The sequence below is a fragment of the Canis lupus genome, chromosome 34 (assembly GCF_003254725.2).
Source record: "Canis lupus dingo isolate Sandy chromosome 34, ASM325472v2, whole genome shotgun sequence".
Taxonomy (NCBI): domain Eukaryota; kingdom Metazoa; phylum Chordata; class Mammalia; order Carnivora; family Canidae; genus Canis; species Canis lupus.
In genome coordinates, this window is record NC_064276.1 from 6302070 (window position 1) to 6319617 (window position 17548).

The 17548-nt window shown below is 43.5% G+C and overlaps 1 protein-coding gene and 1 long non-coding RNA gene across 3 annotated transcripts in view; one reads left to right on the plus strand and one right to left on the minus strand.

The window, feature by feature from the left end:
• The window catches only part of ADCY2 (adenylate cyclase 2), a 387968-nt gene that overhangs the window by 184717 nt on the left and 185703 nt on the right, over window positions 1-17548 (minus strand). The window contains exon 4 of the mRNA XM_025451236.2: window positions 1109-1258. Within this exon, the coding sequence (XP_025307021.1) occupies window positions 1109-1258 (150 nt within the window). The remainder of the gene's footprint in view (window positions 1-1108; window positions 1259-17548) is intronic.
• The window catches only part of LOC125754343 (uncharacterized), a 29170-nt gene that overhangs the window by 5442 nt on the left and 6180 nt on the right, over window positions 1-17548 (plus strand). Inside the window, exons 2-3 of one of the 2 annotated variants that reach the window (XR_007408301.1) lie at window positions 5681-5891; window positions 6034-6146. This is a non-coding gene — a long non-coding RNA (uncharacterized LOC125754343). The remainder of the gene's footprint in view (window positions 1-5680; window positions 5892-6033; window positions 6147-17548) is intronic. The other variant, XR_007408302.1, reaches the window with a different exon arrangement.

Genomic DNA, 17548 nt, shown 5'->3' on the forward strand with positions numbered 1-17548 from the left:
CCTTAATGTTGAATCCAGAGTTTATACACATAGAGATCAAGGAACTAAGCATTCATTCCTAGATACCTTTGCTATCCATGCTGTAACACAAAATGCTTCTTTTTTTTTTTTTTTTAAAGATTCGTTTATTTTAGAGACAAAGGGGGAGCACACATGCATGGGGTGAGAGAGGGGCAGAGGGGCAGAAGGAGAGAGGGAGAGGGAGAGTCTCAAGCAGACTCTACACTGAGCATGGAGCCTGACATGGGGCTCGATCTCACCACCCTAAGACCATGACCTGAGCTGAAACCAAGAGTCGGATGCTCAACTGGCTGAGTGTCCCCAGGCACCCCAACAAAATGCTTTTTAAAAATTGGCTATGAGATTTAGCTAATAATACCAGTGAGAATGTGATATTCATGGCCTATAGCGTCAGTGCCCGGACTCATGCCTGACAGGTGCTCTGTTGATCTTTGCTGAGCAAACAAACTGAACTGTTTTCAAAAAGGAGTTCAATCACTATTCTTCAGCCTATACACAAATAAAAGTCTAGCATCAAAATTTAAAGGATGCTTTCTCTGCTTGCCACCACCATGATACATTCTGGTGAAATTTTATAGAACAGACTAACTCTATACAATTTAACAAATAATAAAGAAGCATCTTCTATGTGTCAAATACCGGCTGGTCCAGCCCAGGCCGTGTGATGAAAGCTCAGAGAGGTGGGCTGCGGTATTCACAGAGGGTCCTGCCCACCCTCACCTTTCCAGATGGGAGCCGGGTTCCTGGGGATGATACACTAACCCAAGAAAAACAAAGCCAGTGCCAGGTGGTCCCGCTATCATGTGTGGTTTAGTATGTTAAACACAGGGTCCCGTGTGTATTTATGGTTTCCCCTCCAAAGCTCTCCACTACCGTGGATGACACCATGGCTTTGTCTGCCACCCCTCCTACTTGTCTTCCTCTCACATCTGCTGGGTTTTCAGACACCCTCCCTGAGCATGGGCAACCAGAGGCTCCAGACAATTTCTGATGCCTATGATGAATGGGCTGCTCCAGACAATTTCTGATGCCTATGATGAATGGGCTGCTCCAGACAATTTCTGATGCCTATGATGAATGGGCTTACCTGCTGACGCTTTTCAAATTCCAGCTTGATCCGGGACTTGATGCAATTGCATGTGTCCTGATATGTCTGCTGCAGGGCAAGTTCCATGAGGTGCTTGTGGTATGCCCCTGCCAGGTTCCCACAGATGAAAATGATCACATTGGCCAGGATCTAAAGAGACAGAAAGAGCCACTCAGTGGAGCGAGTGTTGCCAACTCAGGAACACGACAATAACAAAATGCACATTAGCAACAGCAAGAGATGACTCTGCAGGAAGTCAATTTCATTTGTTTCCAAACTAACATTTTTAGTTGCTTAAACGACACAGCTATTGCCTTCAGGGATTCTATCGCCTTCTTGGATCTATGCCCTCTGGTGGATGACTTTGCAGTCCCTCCCTGGTCGTTGGGCTCAGCCATGGGATGTGCTATGGTTAATGCAATGGGCAGGGGTCACTGAGTGCCAGGTCCAGCCCGGGGGCAGAAGGCCTGGCATGTTCTGGGTGGCTCTCTGGGCCTTCATCAAAAAGAACATGCTCTGCCTACCCCACTGGCCCCCAAAAGATGAAAAACTCATGGAACAGAGCTAACCAGATAGCCCATAGTCTGTGATTGTGTGCCACTGAGATTTTACGGTGGTTACGCGGCATTAGCATTATTTCAATAACAGGTGACTGATCCAGGCGGCTCTCGCACCAAATTTTTGGTATTTGAATTTTCGCACCAAATTCTCGCACCAAAACCGTACTCACTGAGCCTTGGTAAGTGATACTCTCTATTATCTTCTGTTTCTGTAGGAATATGGTAGATTCTCAAACCATATCACTCACTACCCTTTTGACAATAAAAACTCACGTCCACAAAAATTTGAGGGGGAAAACAGAAAGATACAAAGAAAAACTAGAAAGAACCTGCCCAGGAAAACATCTTGCTGTCCCTATGGCCCTATCCCCACTCCACGTCCCTCTGCGTTCTCAAAACTGTTGCCAAGCTTTGTTTTGCCAAGACTTCCATCTTGTTCCAAAAGAACTGAATTCATTCTGAACGCAGTGTTTTACTTTGCTTTTTTTTAAACATTTGATCAGATTTTTTTCAGATCATAAACATTCTGTGCAAACAGGATTTGGACTGCTTAGATAACACTCGCTAGTATGACTGCACAATAATTTAGTTATATTCACACTATTTGACACTTACTTTGTAAATATATTTGCATTCGACAGTGGTCTCCCTTATGGCTAAAGCTTTGGCCTCATTCTTCATCTTTTCCTTAGGTCAATTACTAAAACACTGAGTCAAAAGCCATGCCTATTTTTAAGTTCCTGATACATATTGTGAAATGGCTCTGAGGAAACATTCCATTTATATTCTCACCCACAGCGGAGGACACGGTCTTTTCAGAGTGGAATCTTAACCAGCACACTTCACAGAGCAAGTGCTAGTGATGCATCAAACTGATTAGTACTGATTTCACTCTTAGGTGTTCAGGGCGAGACTTCCAGGTCTGGAAGAGGATGGGTGTCCACACCTGGATGGGGTGCCCCATTGCCCCCTCCTCCACATGACTGCATGTCTCACCAAGTAGAGGGTTCACTAGTAGCTTTATTTATTTATGTTTTAAAGATTTTATTTATTTATTCATGAAAGACACAGAGAGAGGGAGAGAGGCAGAGACACAGGCAGAGGGAAAAGCAGGCTCATGCAGGAAGCCCGACGTGGGACTCAATCCCGGGTCTCCAGGATCACGCCCTGGGCTGAAGGCAGTTCTAAACCGCTGAGCCACCCTGGCTGCCCACTAGTGGCTTTAACAACAAAGGCAGGGCATCAGCTTCCAAAAGCCCTGCATTCCTCTCTGAGAACCTCCTACTAACATCAGCTTGTTGCATCTACTGCTTACCTGACTGGAAAGGCTGGGAGAAGGATGTGGACACCGTGAACTAAGCCTCCGCTCCTCTCAGTGGGCCTTTCCCTCATCCCCTCTGTGTCCGGCTAACGGAGCCCATGCACCCGCATGCCCCCTGTGCTGGGAGCAGGAGGAGGTGGGCTAATTCAGGGGAACAGGGTCAAGTCTGTGAGGCCCAGATCCAAGCCCCATCTCCGAACAGCTGTTAACGGTAGCAAGGGTGATATCCTGTCCTCCATCCACCTGATGTCTCTGTCTCACTCTCTGTAGGCCCTGAATACAGGTGGAAAACAGGGCTCCTCAAGCCCTGGGGACCCCGTGCTGGGGACAGAGGGCAAAGCAGGACAGGGCTAGAAGTGGGAAGAATGATATGATGGGCTTTTCTCTGTGAATAAACACACGCCCCGCAGAAGCGGGGGAAGGGCTGTTCAGACCAGAAGGGCCTTCCACTTGTCCATCCAGCCCCCAGCTCCTGAAGGCGGAGAGCTCCTACAGCTCACCCATGCTCTCACAGCAGCCCCCGCAAATGTCCTTGTAGGCAACCACATGTCATCTTCCTCCAGGAGATTGAATGAATAAAGTATTAACTTTGGGAATGGCTGTGTGTGTGTGTGATATATACACACATGTGATGTATACAGGGGTGGCACGTGTATGTGATGTATTTGTCATGTGTGTGGTATGTGTGTACCATGCATATGTCATGTATGTGGGGTGTGTGATCTGTGATACATGCGTGTGATGCACATGTACCTACGATACATCTCTGTGTGACTTGTGTGATACACCTGTGTCTTTGGTATGTGATGTGTGTGTGCATGCTATGAGTGCAATTCATACACGTCACGTGCAGCTTTGCATGGCGTGTGTGTATGTGCCACGTATATCTCTGTGTGATGACTGAGTGAACGTAGGACATGCCTGTGATCTGAGCGGGAGGCATGGGCGCTGCTGCTGTGTGTGTAAGTGTGAGCACCGGCCCAGAGAGTGGGAGCAGGGGACAGTCTTCACTGTCATCTCCAAACATTCCTAACTGCAGAGGGCTCACCTCCTCCCTTCGCCATACTTCCACACATCACGGCGTATGAATGTGAATCACATGAGCACAGGGCTGCACTAGGGAACCCCTGGCTCACCTGGCTCCCCAAGGGAGAAGGAGTCCTCCTCTGGCTGACAGGATCAATGTCAGGGCCCTGCCCACCGGCACACCAGTCATTCAGCCCCGTCACACTCTGCTTCTGCAAAATGACCATCTACTTTGCTAAAGATTCTCCCAACTTTGTCACTGCTGGATTTGCATTTGAAGGACGGTGCATGGAAGAATGCAGACAATGAGGCAAGCCAACACAAACCAGACTGTGCCGAATTAGAAAATGCAATCTTGTTCCTTATTAGGTGCAGCTGAAATAATAACTTAGTGATCATCTATGAGAGATTTTTCTTGTTCTCTTTAAAAAAAATGGCTTCAAAGCAAAAATGTCAACATTATAGGAAGGCGATTCCTCCAAAACGAGAACCAAATGTAAGCGACAGAGCCAAATGACGCCATCAGCTGTCCCCGGGAGCCCCCTGGGCAGGGTGCACGAACGGGGCACTTCTCTAGCAGCACGGAAGCCTCCCACGGGGATGGCAAGTCCTGCATTCTCCTGTATTCTCCCGAGGATCCTAGTTATTTCCCCTGAATTGCCCAGGGCCCCAGAGCAGGGCAGGTGTGCTGTAGTTCAATGGGTGGGCTGCCCCACCCCACAGTCCCGCTGAGGGGGCACCTGTGGTCCTTGCCACCCCCCTCCAGGCTCAGGCTGTGCTGCCCTCAGGACGGATGTGCCCAGTCACCCCAAGCTCTCCCACCTGAGCCAACAATACAGTGGCTTCCATTCTCCACAACCAGCTGCATGGGAGCCACTTCTATCAGCAGCAGCACTGGTCCCAAGTGTCACAACTCTTTATTACTGGTCACTTCTTCCCAATCACAAGGACCTCGAGGGCAAAAGGCCGCCTCCACTCATCCGGGCACTGGTGCCTCCTCCACCGGGACGTCTGGTGCATGCCAGCACTGCCTCCCTGGGGGAGGCCTCCCTGCCAGCATTGCCTGGTCTCTGCCTGGCACGGTGTGTGGCCAAACCGGCCCCATCTCGGAACCTAAGGAAAAGCCTTCCTGTGGTCATTCTGGATGCTGCATTGCTTCAAACGACACGGGATTGGAGCACTTCCTGGCTACAGACAGTTGGAAAGAATGGATTTATCAATCTGAATTTGGATATGTGAAGAGAAATGCTCAAGAAACAACAACTAAGAGTTTTAACGCCAAGTCAAATATGGGATTTCTTCTGATGAAAAAATTAATTACATTCAATTTTCTGATACCTGGTTTCATCCTGAAACACCGTACTCTTACAATTACTAGGACTGGCCCTAGCATTTTAATAACTACAGAATTTACAAACATGACTGATGTCCTAAAGCATCTTCTTTCACCAGGGTGCATTCACAGCATGCCTTTGTATGAAAACTAGGGCACCAAGGAAGTGATTCAGTCAAAATCTTCTTTTCAAAAATAATATCACAGCATTTTATTTTCTAGAAAACAGGCAGAGCACATGATTTAAAAAAACCCTATTTTTCACAATGTTGGATTTGTTTTATAACATCAAACTGTGGTGATGCCTTCTTTTATCTCCTTGCTCCATTTAGCTACTTTTACATCTGTCAGAAAATAGGAAAGGGAACTTGGCTTCCCACGAGATGTCTTGGAAGAAAACAAATTGTTTAGGGTGAAAACAGCAGTGAAAAGTTTACCCCAAAGAGTCAAACCAGGCCTTGAAAGGGGAGCATGGCCCAGGATCTGGAACCTGTGCGAGCCTCGAGGTACCAGGATGGTCAGCCCTGCAACTCCACATGTTAGGTAAGTGGGGTCACTCGCAACGCTGCTCAGAGATTCTCAGAACTGATACATGCAAACATACCTTGCATCTTTTTCCCCTTGTGAAAGTCCAGAAAGTAAAACAACGAGGAGGATGGACATGTTTTATTATTTCATTTTACAGGCAAAGAAACAGTCTAAAAAATTAAGAGATTTGAGGGGAGGCCCCAAGAAGCAGGTGAGGCTTTCGGGACAATTTCTATGCCACCCCACATTGCCCCAGTTCATATGGGTCAGGTGAGTTCATCCAGCATGATCCCACCCTCTGCCAGGGCCTGGGGGAGGTATTCTAGGGAATTTCTGAATGTGACACTGTAAGAGGCTCATAGTTTTTTTTTCCTTTATAAAGCATCTGTATCTTCATGCTATAAAGCACTTCCATCATTTAGGTTATTTTAAGTGGCTGTGTTTTGGAGACCTCTTATCCATGGAGCTTTTAACTGGCAATGCTGGTGTGCCTGTGCATGTTCAAAGGAAAGTAACACTAGAGTCAAGCTGCTTCTAATGGATCATGTGATCAAGAGCAAAGGATCTGAAGGTTATCTCACTTGGGAGGAGAACATTTAAGTTTGTGAGTTCACTGCCTTTAAACATCTGAGATATTATCGTGCTGGCTTAGATGACCACTCAGAAACTGCAACTCTGGGATATTATGCATTTCAAAGAGTTCAATCTTCCCACCCTTAATCTTAGGATAGGGGCGACAATCTACAACACACATGCGTGCTGAGAGCAGGCTCCTGGGAATGAGAGGAACAGCAGCACTTAATGAAATGATTTCTCCATGAATTAAGAGCACAGGGTCGAAGGAGAAAGGATATTATATGATTTGAAATAGGTCATCAGTTTAAGACAGAGCAGAGCATAAATATGCAAAAACACCAATTATAAGTCAAAGGAAAATAAAAGGAACACAAGAACGTGATGAGAAGAGCTGCATATGAATATTCAGCAAGCTCACTGCATCTCATAAGCATCAAATTTGGCTTAAATAAAACAATGCTCTTGTTCAGGAGAGAAAATGATTGGGTAGAGTTTCCCTTAATGGAGCTCTCAAACATGCTGCAGAAAATCCCAGCGCCAGCTCCTTAGCATTCCTTGTGACTCCCAAAGAATTAAATCTGCTGTATGTCCTGGCCTGAGGATTTCTGCTTTTTATGGTGTAGTGCAGACCAGAAATATTGTGCTTTGGATAATAATATCCAGTGATCCTTAGGTCATGTGTTAGGATTCTCTAACTCAAAATCCTTCTAAATGAATAGTAGCAGAGTCAGAAATAGTCTGGTGGACTGAATGTGTTCCCCCCCCTCCCAATTCATATGTGGAAGCCCTAACCCTCAATGGAATGGTATTTAGAGGTGGGGCCTATGGGAGAGAGCGGGTTTAGATGAGGTCCTGAGGATGGGGCTCCCTTGATGGGAGAGGAGGTGACCAGGGCCCTCTATCTACCATGTGAGGATAGGGGGAGAAGGAGCCATCTGTAAGCAGGAGAACTCTCACCCAAACCTGAATCATCAGGCACCCTAATCTGGGATGCCCCAGCCTCCGACACTGAGAAAGAAATGTGTCATTTGTGCCATCCAGTTGGTGGTGTTATATCATGGCAGTCCAAGCACACTAAGACAGGAGGGTGTAATGAAAATCAACAGTCCTACCACCCCAACAATGGGCATTATAGGGCTCTGAGTTCAAGACTGGAATCGAAAATTAGGAGGCAAATGAAATTTGATTTCCTATAGAAATGGCCACTGAAAACAGACAGTACTACTGGTTGTCATTATTCTCTTTTATAAAGAGAATATTAATATTCTCTTAATATTAAGAGCACAGGGTCGAAGGGGAAAGGATATTATATGATTTGAAATAGGTCATTAGTTTAAGACAGAGCAGAGCATAATATGCAAAAACATATTGCAGGCATACTGCATATGTTTGCAATATGTTGCATATCTTGGTTATTAATAAGTCTTTTTGAATAGCATGCATTGTGTTGTTTTTCCAGTCACATTTGGGTAGAAGGATAAAAAAGTCTCATACATACATGGGGCTCAAGTAGAGTGTTACAGGTAGATAAAACTAGGGGAACGTTTGAGACCCTTGCTCATCTCAGAAGTGAGCCACCAGCTCATCATAAGCCAAAAGGAAAAGGTGAGCCTGGAAGATACTCAAGACCTTGACAGAAAGTCTCTCTCACAATGCAAGTCACTGAGAACATGGCTTCCCAAGAAGGGAAAGCTGACTTAACCATGCAGGTACTTCTCAGCTTAGTGTCTACAGATCTGAAACGGATGGGGAGAAGTCTGGCTCAGTTTAGAAATAACAAAAGAGACAAAACACAGAGTTTCCAATTTTCTCAACTCTCTGGGAAAAGACAACACGAGCCTTCCTACAACGAGACTTACAGATCACTCTACTTTCTGCAGAGGAGAAGATGGTCACACTGTTTATTCTCTTGTTTATTTTACCTTTAACTTCAAGCACATGGAACCATCTCAGCTTTCAGGGCTTAGTTCCTCTCCATCATGGCAAGAGAGAGAAGACCAAACAGATAAAGTTATATGGGAAGGAGGGAACCCCTACTACTATAACTCACATTGTACTTCTCTGGCATCCAAAGCATGGCTGCACATTTTCTTTGTATTGGGACCAGTTCTGCAGGCCACTTCTCCAGAGAAATGCTATCAGACATTTTTCTTCCCTCTCCCTTCAGTGTCAAAACAGTGCCAAGTCCAATTCCAGGAGCACCTGAAGACAAAACTTGTCTCTGTCTGGTCCCAACACTGTCTCCTGCCACACAGCCTGCTGGCACAGTGATGTTTGGATGATTACACCTGACATTTTATAATCAACCAATCAAAGATTACTTGAACTTTATATCTCTGCTAATACCCCACAGGAATCATCATCATCTTGGTCTTTGGGAGTCCAAATAGTTGAAAGGTTAATTATTCCACAGAGATTCTGCTCTGCTTATTTCAGAAATTCAAGGTACCACATAGTCGTGGATGGTCCAACAGGCTGTTAATTACAGGTCTTTGAATCTTCCCAAATTCTCTCTCTCATATGTAATGACACACACAAAACAGAACACATTTTAAAGCATTTAAAGCATATATCAATGCTTTTCAAAACTTTAGCAACATGTAATTATATATTAATGAAACCCAGACTTTACTAGTATTTTATGTTTTTATAGATATATTTTTATTGGAGTTTGATTTGCCAACATATAGTTATAACACCCAGTGCTCATCTCGTCAAGTGCCGCCCTCAGTGCCCATCACTCAGTCACCCCATCCCCCCACCCAACTCCCTTCCTCTTAAATCAGCTTTCCTAAGGATCTGCACCAAGAAATATACAACAATTTGCCTAATTCTGATGATTTCCATGAACTTAAAAGTGAAAAAAAAGGAGTTTTAACACGCGTTAGTTCAGAGTCCATTAATTTAGATCATCTAATTAATCTGAAACAATGAAATTTAGCTTCATTTAAACACCATACAAAACTGTCTTCATTCATCACCACTTTATAGGTGACCTGTTTGAACTGCATCCACTCATTAAAAAAATGGAAAAGTCAACAGATGTTCAGATTTAAATAACAAATATGACCAAAGTTATCAGGCATTTCCATCTATGCAACTAAGCTGAAGATGAAATGATAATTCTACTTCATGGTGCAGGCGGGAGATAAAGATCTCCTTTCAAATAACTCAGTGTACCAGAAGGGAGGTATGCCTTTTGTGGACAGTGGGGTATTTTTGCATTGATTGTGCAGCTTGCACTGTGACATGCTTCAACCCCATTATAACTTCCACAAGAGCAAGTTAATTTAGAATTAAACAAACCAAGCACAGTGAATCCTTCTGATTATGATTGAATAAGAGGATGCTTTATGACGGTAAACAGACCTAAATGTAGATATCAAACAGTAACGTGACACCAGAGTGGCAACTGCCTAGAGAAGAGGCATAGCAACACAGGGGTGGCATGGCCAGTCTCAGGCATGAACCTGGACGTGACATTAGTGAGCGCATTCACAGAGAAGCAACAGATTGCAAAATCCTGCGAAAATAAGACGCCAGATACAGGAGAAACACAATGAGTGGTGTGATTCATAAGGTCTACTTTGAATTGGAATGCCCTTTTCAGTAAGGACAAAAAATGTTCCACAAAGTCATGCTGTAATTAAAAAAAGATAAATCACTGCCTGGATGCAAAAACTGAAACCTTTTGTGAATGGGAAAACAAAAAAATGTCCTTTGACAAACTAAACTTTGGATGTTTCCTTAATGATACTAATTAGGAAAAGGCTGATATGAACTTAAAGATAGTCTCTCCCCAGAGTGTTCTCTTGGATTGCTTCAATCACCTGTCCCCATCTCCTATGGTATAGGAAGTGATGTAATCAATGTCTCTTCTCCACTCATATGAAACCATCACCAGCTGTGTCTGGCATTTCTGCAAAAGAATGACTAGCCCCAAATTTCTAAGGAATGCACATTTTAACCTTTCAGTGGATTCTCTGGTAATCTCTAAATGATCTATCTTTAAAACTCAGTGTCATGTTGGTATGAGCAGAATTATAACCCCACCAAATTCAATTCCAGCCTGAACACTGTGTTCTGTAAGAATGTAGAGACAAGTTTTTAATGCCATCGACTCCAGATATTGATTTCTGGTCAATTTCAACCAGAGATTATACATTAGTTTTACCCAAATCACCAAGAAGTATCTTTTGTTTTCCTAAACCACCATGAGTGCAGCAGTTTTCCCAGGTGGCAGCATTCAACAACCATGATCAAAAAGTGTGGACTTTGCTGAATGTGGATTAGTCAGTTCCAGGTGCCATGCCCAAACATCACAGATGGGGCAGCTGAAACAACAGACATCAATGTTCACATGGTTCTGGAGTCTGGAGGTCTGAGATCAGGGTGTTGGCTTATAAAGGGTCTTTGTATTTCATTCTAGCTGTGTCCCTGCATGATCTTTGCCCTGTGTGGGCTCCTCTCTGCACACCTCTGGTGTCTTCTAATTTCTTCTTATAGGTACCAGGCAGCTTGCACTTATGGCCCACCCAAATAGCCTCCTTTTAACTTACTTACCTTCACATGCCCTGTCTCCAAGTGCAGTCACATTCTGAGGTCCTGGAAGTTGGGGCTTCAACATACTAATTTTTTTGTGGGTAGGGAAGGCACAACTCAGTCCATAATAACATGATGTTAAGTCTTAAAAACACACTATTTACAAATTTCCAGAGAATCCACTTAAAAGTTACAATGTGCATTCCTTAGAAATTCAGGGCTGGTCATTCTTTTGCAGAAATGCCACACACAGCTAATGATGGTTTAACATGACTGAGATGAGACATTCATTACATCACTTCATTCAACCAACTTCATCGAGCATTCATTTATGATCAACTAAATTTTGTCCTTCCTATCCATGAAATCAACTTCACTGGAATAAATGCAATAAGACAAACCAACAATAAAAGTCAACAAAGCAAGCGAACAAACACAGGTGATACAAAGCAAGCTTGTCCTGAGCAGAACAGTGAATTGTAGCTTTAGCTGCTAGGCTCTGGGGGATCAGAGATTCCACCATCATGGATGCTCATAGTTAGCTGTCTTTATGAGAGAAGGGTGCTGTGGTTGAAGGAAGACTTCGGATAGAGCATACTTCTTCCAACACTATTACAAAATCTTCCTCGCAAAAAATTAAACCATTCAACCACTAATGCAAAAATTCTCAAATTTCCTAGTTTCACAATGCTATTAGTCTCTCATGAATTTTTCACAGCATTCCTAGGCCAAAGGAAATACCCCAAAGTATTCTTTATTAAGTAGTAATGTCCCAAAAAGTTAGGTATTATGACCTAACGACCTAGTGGTTGTTGGGGGGAAAAACAACATCTATATTGAAATAAAATATAATATTTTTGTTCATTCTTAAAAGACCTAGGGATTTACTATGGGCCCTCAACAGCCAATGTGTTTGTTGAGTATTGCATAACTTCACAAGCCTTGGATTCTAATTTAGCACCAGCACTCAGAATTCCTGTTCTGTCTTGGTTTCTTGAATTTTTGTTGCAACACCTGCCAAAATCCCAGCTTTAAAATGAAAGGGATGTATTGTCATCTAACACTGAAACCACGAAACTTCCAAGAATTGGTGGTTTGTGTGGTGTCTGTCAGGAACTGAAGGTTGCTGTGTCCCTTGAAAATCTCTAATATCACGAAGTGCCCCCACAAGGTGCCTTGGCACACAGTTTGGGAAACCATATCACTAATGAAATAGTGTTTTAGCAAAATCAATAATTAGTAAACTACAGAGAATTGAAGGTGTTCTGAAAATCATGAATGGGCATGCTACATATTTTCTCCTTCATAAACTCTGAACCAAAAATATATGAGACTTGTTGGCAGCCTACACAAAGCTATTTGATCCTCCTAAATAAACCCAACCTGAAAATATTATTGTGCAGGTTTTTGGAAGATATAGCTTAGAGTAGCTAACCTTTATGGGTTTAACTTGATGGGTTAAAGTCTTCTATGTGTCAGTTTTGCAACTGATTAGATGCTTGGGTAGAGCAGGAGGAGAATGCTACCCAGGATCCCATGTTCGTTGATGCAAGAACTATACAAAATGGAGGTAATTTGGGGTAAAAGTTGGCAAAAATGCCATGAGGAAAGGAGAAAAAGAAGAACAAAGTCTTCCTTTCCTTGTGTCATTGTCAGTGGCATGTCCTTCCTTCCCCAAGCCCACTGTCTTCTTCATTGACAAGGAGCAGCAATCTGCTCCACCCCACGAGTCAGGGTCTCAATCAGAAAAGAGAGGGAAAGTCTCCTGAAATGACAATTTACAACAGTTTCCAGACGGTGAGCTTCACACACACTTTTTTAGCTAAGAGAGAAAGCCCTGACCTTCATCTGGGACTGTCATGTCATGATCACATTTTAAAACGCCCGTGTTTCAAGTCTAAGTGCATTTCTGGGATGAATTAACATGCTTCCTGATGGTGTGAAGAAGCACTGCAAGCCAGGGAGGAAAGAGAAATCCATCCAAGGCTACTAGAACTCCATAGAACAAGTATAAAAAGTTAAGAATCTTCACTTCCATTTTCCAGTGGACACAATACGTAAATAAACTTGGCATTACATAAATAAAGAGTAAAATGATTCAATGTTTAGTCCACAGGTATTAATTTTTTAAGAACCAAAATAAAAAGTGGAAATCCTAGTTGATAGGTAATGATTTCTCCTTTATTTTCTATCACATATAAACCAGGCCTTAGCCAATTAGAGCAATATTTGCTATCTCACAATTTATCTTAACCATTTGAGAAACATGGTAATGCCTTTCTTTATGATTGGAAAAGACTACTTAGAGCATGAAATTAAGTAAAAGCAGCAAAAAAGTTTACTGAATGTTTAAGAAGCAGAGAAGAGTCTGAGAAATGGTCTTTATACTAGAAAGGAGAAGAGGCGGGAGGTGCAGGGCTTCCCGTGGTCAAGTGGTCCTGATGGCTGCTTTCCTCCTATCAGAGAAATTAAGCTGCGAGGCCTGCTACAGTGCAGGGTTTTCACAGCTCCAGGGCTTTTATAGGCAATCACTGCACTGAAAGATATTAATGAGGGGTGGGGGGGGAAGAACACATGCCCAACATCAGAACTACAGGGCAGAAGAACTGAAATGGGTGAAACAATGTGATTTTAAGAATATGCATTTGGAAATTGCTTTGGATGAAATCTGACAACCAAATTCCACAAAATGCAAGAAAAAACAGTTTTTAGCCTCCATGCTCCAGAAAACCCCACAGACCCAGACCATCACCCTGGGTTATCCATTGTCTCCAGGCAATGGGGATTCCTGGCTCTAGTTCATTCCTGACTTTCTCCCAACAGCAAGGCAGGCTGCTCCTAAGCACATGGCACCCCCCACTCCCCACCTCACATAACCCTCCCTTCTTCTCCGTTTCTCAGTTTTCCTTGGTAACCAAAGGAAAGGCTTGTCTGCTTGAGCTCTTCCTACAACTTTGATCCCCGACTCTCCATAGTCCACGTCAAGCCCTGAAGCAAGCCCAGGATGCATGGAAGCTATCCCTGTCAAGGGCAGTGGCCCCCTTCCGTTCCTCTCCTCACTCCCTAACATGACTCCTGAGGGCCACCTAGATGGCCCCACCTCTCTTGGCCTCCTCCTGGGGTCCACGCTCTCTGGAGTCCACCAGTCCCACTGACTCCCCTGCTCTGACTCCAATGTTACACTCTCCAGGGTTCTTCCCTGGCATGCTCTCTGAGCGCTTCCCTATTACTCACCAGCACTTCACCCAGTTATTCCTCCAAGATTACTTGCCTGGAAAATGTAGTCATTTGTATTTGTATTTACTCAACTACTTCTTGCCTGTCTCTTCTGCTCTGCTCTATGTTCCACGAGAGCAGAGATCCCATTTTATGTATATATTGGGTAATTCATAAAGGGTCTACCATGATGTGTATTTGGTAAATATTCTTTGAATCTACGAATATAATCCCTTATAGCCACATAATTCACTACATCAGAATTAGATACTAATTCATAAGCTGAATAAAAATATGTTCATTCAACAGTTATTATTGAGGGCCTACTATGTGCCAGGAATTCTGCAAGGTGCAGGGACAATAGTTTTGAGAATAAAGACAAGAATCCTTGCCCTCATGAAGCTTACATTTAAATACGATTTTTGGCCTCAGATAGATCTACTCCTTTTTTCTGCCTTTCATATTTTTTTAAGAGTTTATTTGTCTATTCATGACACACACACACACACACACACACACACACAGAGGCAGAGACACAGGCAGAGGGAGAAGGAGGCTCCATGCAGGGAACCCGACATGGGACTCGATCCTGGGACTCCAGGATCATGCCCTGGGCCGAAGGCAGGCATTCAACCGTTGAGCCACCCAGGCATCCCTCTACCTTTCATATTTGGAAATAAAGCTTCACAGCTGCTTTGTATGATGTTATCCTTAATATCAGGGTTATTCTTTAACATATACCTAATGTCCTTTTAGTAAATCCATGCAAATAATACCTGGAACAGACATGAAGAATTTGGACTCTAAATGGTCCTATTAGAGCTCTCCTGGGAAAACGGCAGATATGTGTTTTGTCACCTGGAAGAGAATGACATTCTCCTAGCTGGCCAGATTTGAGTCTGATCTGTTGGGTAAACTAAAACATCTAAAGAAAAGATATGTGTTAAAAAGAGGGGGGTGAGTAGGTGGTAAAGATTTTAATTCTGGAAACACAGAAAAGGCCAGTCTCTGATGAAAACAGTGCTGTCTTGAACAGATGGCATCTTGTTAGCTGATTCTAGTACCTGGTCCACCTGGCTGGTGCATCCCTCTGGGGGAGGGGCATACTTAAGGCTTTAAGAAGTTGATGTTTTAAACCACACATTCTCAATGGGGGCCATATCACCCCAAGCATTGCTTCTTGGGGAAAGCAAGAAAACTACTTTTTCCTTTTTTTTTTATTTTTAAGAGAGAAAGAGAGAGAGGGAGCACGGGAACACGAGGTGGGAAGGAGCAGAAGGAGGGAGAAACAGAACCTTAAGCAGGCTCCACGCCCGGTGTGGAGCCCGACTCAGGCCTCGATCTTGAGACCCTGAGAACACCACCAGAGCCGAAATCAAGAGTTGGATGCTTAAACCAACTGTGCCATCCAGACACTCCAAGAAAATTACTTTTTAAATGCATAATGCAAAAGAAAAAATGCATAATGCACAGATATGCATGTATCACTCAGACATGCAATATTCCTAAAATTTCATGGTGGGCTTAGGGGAAAAAAAAAATCTAAGATGGACCCTTTAGGAAAGTAATCATGGAGAAAAGTCAAGAAACATTGCCTTAAACATCACCTATGCTATCTCCATGCTCATGGGTAACCTCTGGATAAGGTGGCTTCTTGCAACAGAGAGAGATGGTGAGAGGTAGTTTCATACAACTATCTGGTCTACCGGCAGTCAAATTGCTCATGATAAATTAATAAATTAACTTCTTGGGTTTAAATATCATTGTTTTTCACTTTTGTTAGAGCAAGTCAGCCTCCCAAGTTTGGTGATGTTTGGTTTCCTCAGGATCACACTATGGGGCTCTCTAAATTGCAGGCCACTCCCCGCAGGAGTGAAAGCTCCCAGGTGGACAGATTCTACTTGTATCCAGCTTCCCCAGGTGACCCATCTTCTGATGGATGACATCATTCTCCAAATTAAGACCAATTTATCTCTGACAGATTTAAATACACCCTTCTTAACCTATGTGTATTTCCCATTTGTTACTGCACATAAATCCCGCCCAATTCTGCAGGTGACTTTTGCCATCTTTTATAGCTACCATGAATCTAATGAAAACACCATCATCACATCCAAATGCAAATTTCATGCACAAACTGTGCTCCATTTAGGGAACTGAACACTCACATTTTAAAGCGCACTGCAATTGTTAATTGCCACACAAATGCCTCTGACTTGTGTTTAGGAATGGAAAAGGCAACATAAGACTCCTCCAAGGTGCTTTTCACACAAGAACTCATGTGAGAAGGTCACAAAACAGGCTGTGCCTTCAAGTCCCCTGGCAATTTAAAAAGATATATACGTGCCCAGGACCCATGCCTAGAGAGCCGGCAGGCTATTATTTATTTATTTTTTTTTTACATAAATCTCCCCAGATTTATACACTGGGAATGGAGAAACTAATGTCATATACGAAGTAGACCAGACCTGGATGTTGCCAGAACAAAGAAACAATTCAAGTGGGGATTGTCATATACAATATGTCATATAAAATAAACAATTCAAGTGGGGATCAGGATTTCATAATGGATAGAATGAGTAACACTTCATGTTAATGAGGATGTGCTTCCTCCAAGGAGGTGGGCTTCGCTATTTAAGCTAAAAATGGGAGGTGCAGTGTGATTATTTAGACCAAAGGAAAGACATCTTTCTGATCATTTAGGAGGGCCCTGCCCTGATAGGAGGAGGGAGATGAAGGCTGTGGTCCAGGCTCGAGAACCTGGATTTGGATACAGCTAAGGCTGAGCCCTGGGGCAAGGCCCGGGGAGGGGCGAGGTTCCAGAGCTGAGCTGAGACCTACCTAAGAGACTCACATGGGAACAGACAAGTTTCAGAGGACCCACAGGAGCAGCTGGGTAAGTAAGACCACTGGGGAGGGGTGGGTGGTAATTTGTGGGTACTGTGACATCAGAGAAATATTCTCAGGAGGACGGGCTTCCCTGTAACGTCCAAAGGAATGTTTTCAAAATGCACTCTCTGAGGATTACAGAGCCGTTATCCATAGTGCACCCATAAGTTTCATTCTGAAAGCAAGTGGCAACCGTTCAGTAGTTTGTAAGACAGACAGAAAACAGAAATCATCACGTTACAACCAATTAATAAACTAGCATTCTGAGCTTATATGTCATTCTCCACAAGTCAGGCGTTCCAGGTCTGATAGTGCTTGGATAGCAAATCTGATAAAGTTTGGGTTCATAAGGGATAACACTTCACTGCCTGCAAAAATAATTCACTTGCCCTTTGCAAGATATGGATGGACCAGGAGGGCATTATGAAAAATCAAATAAGTCAGACAGA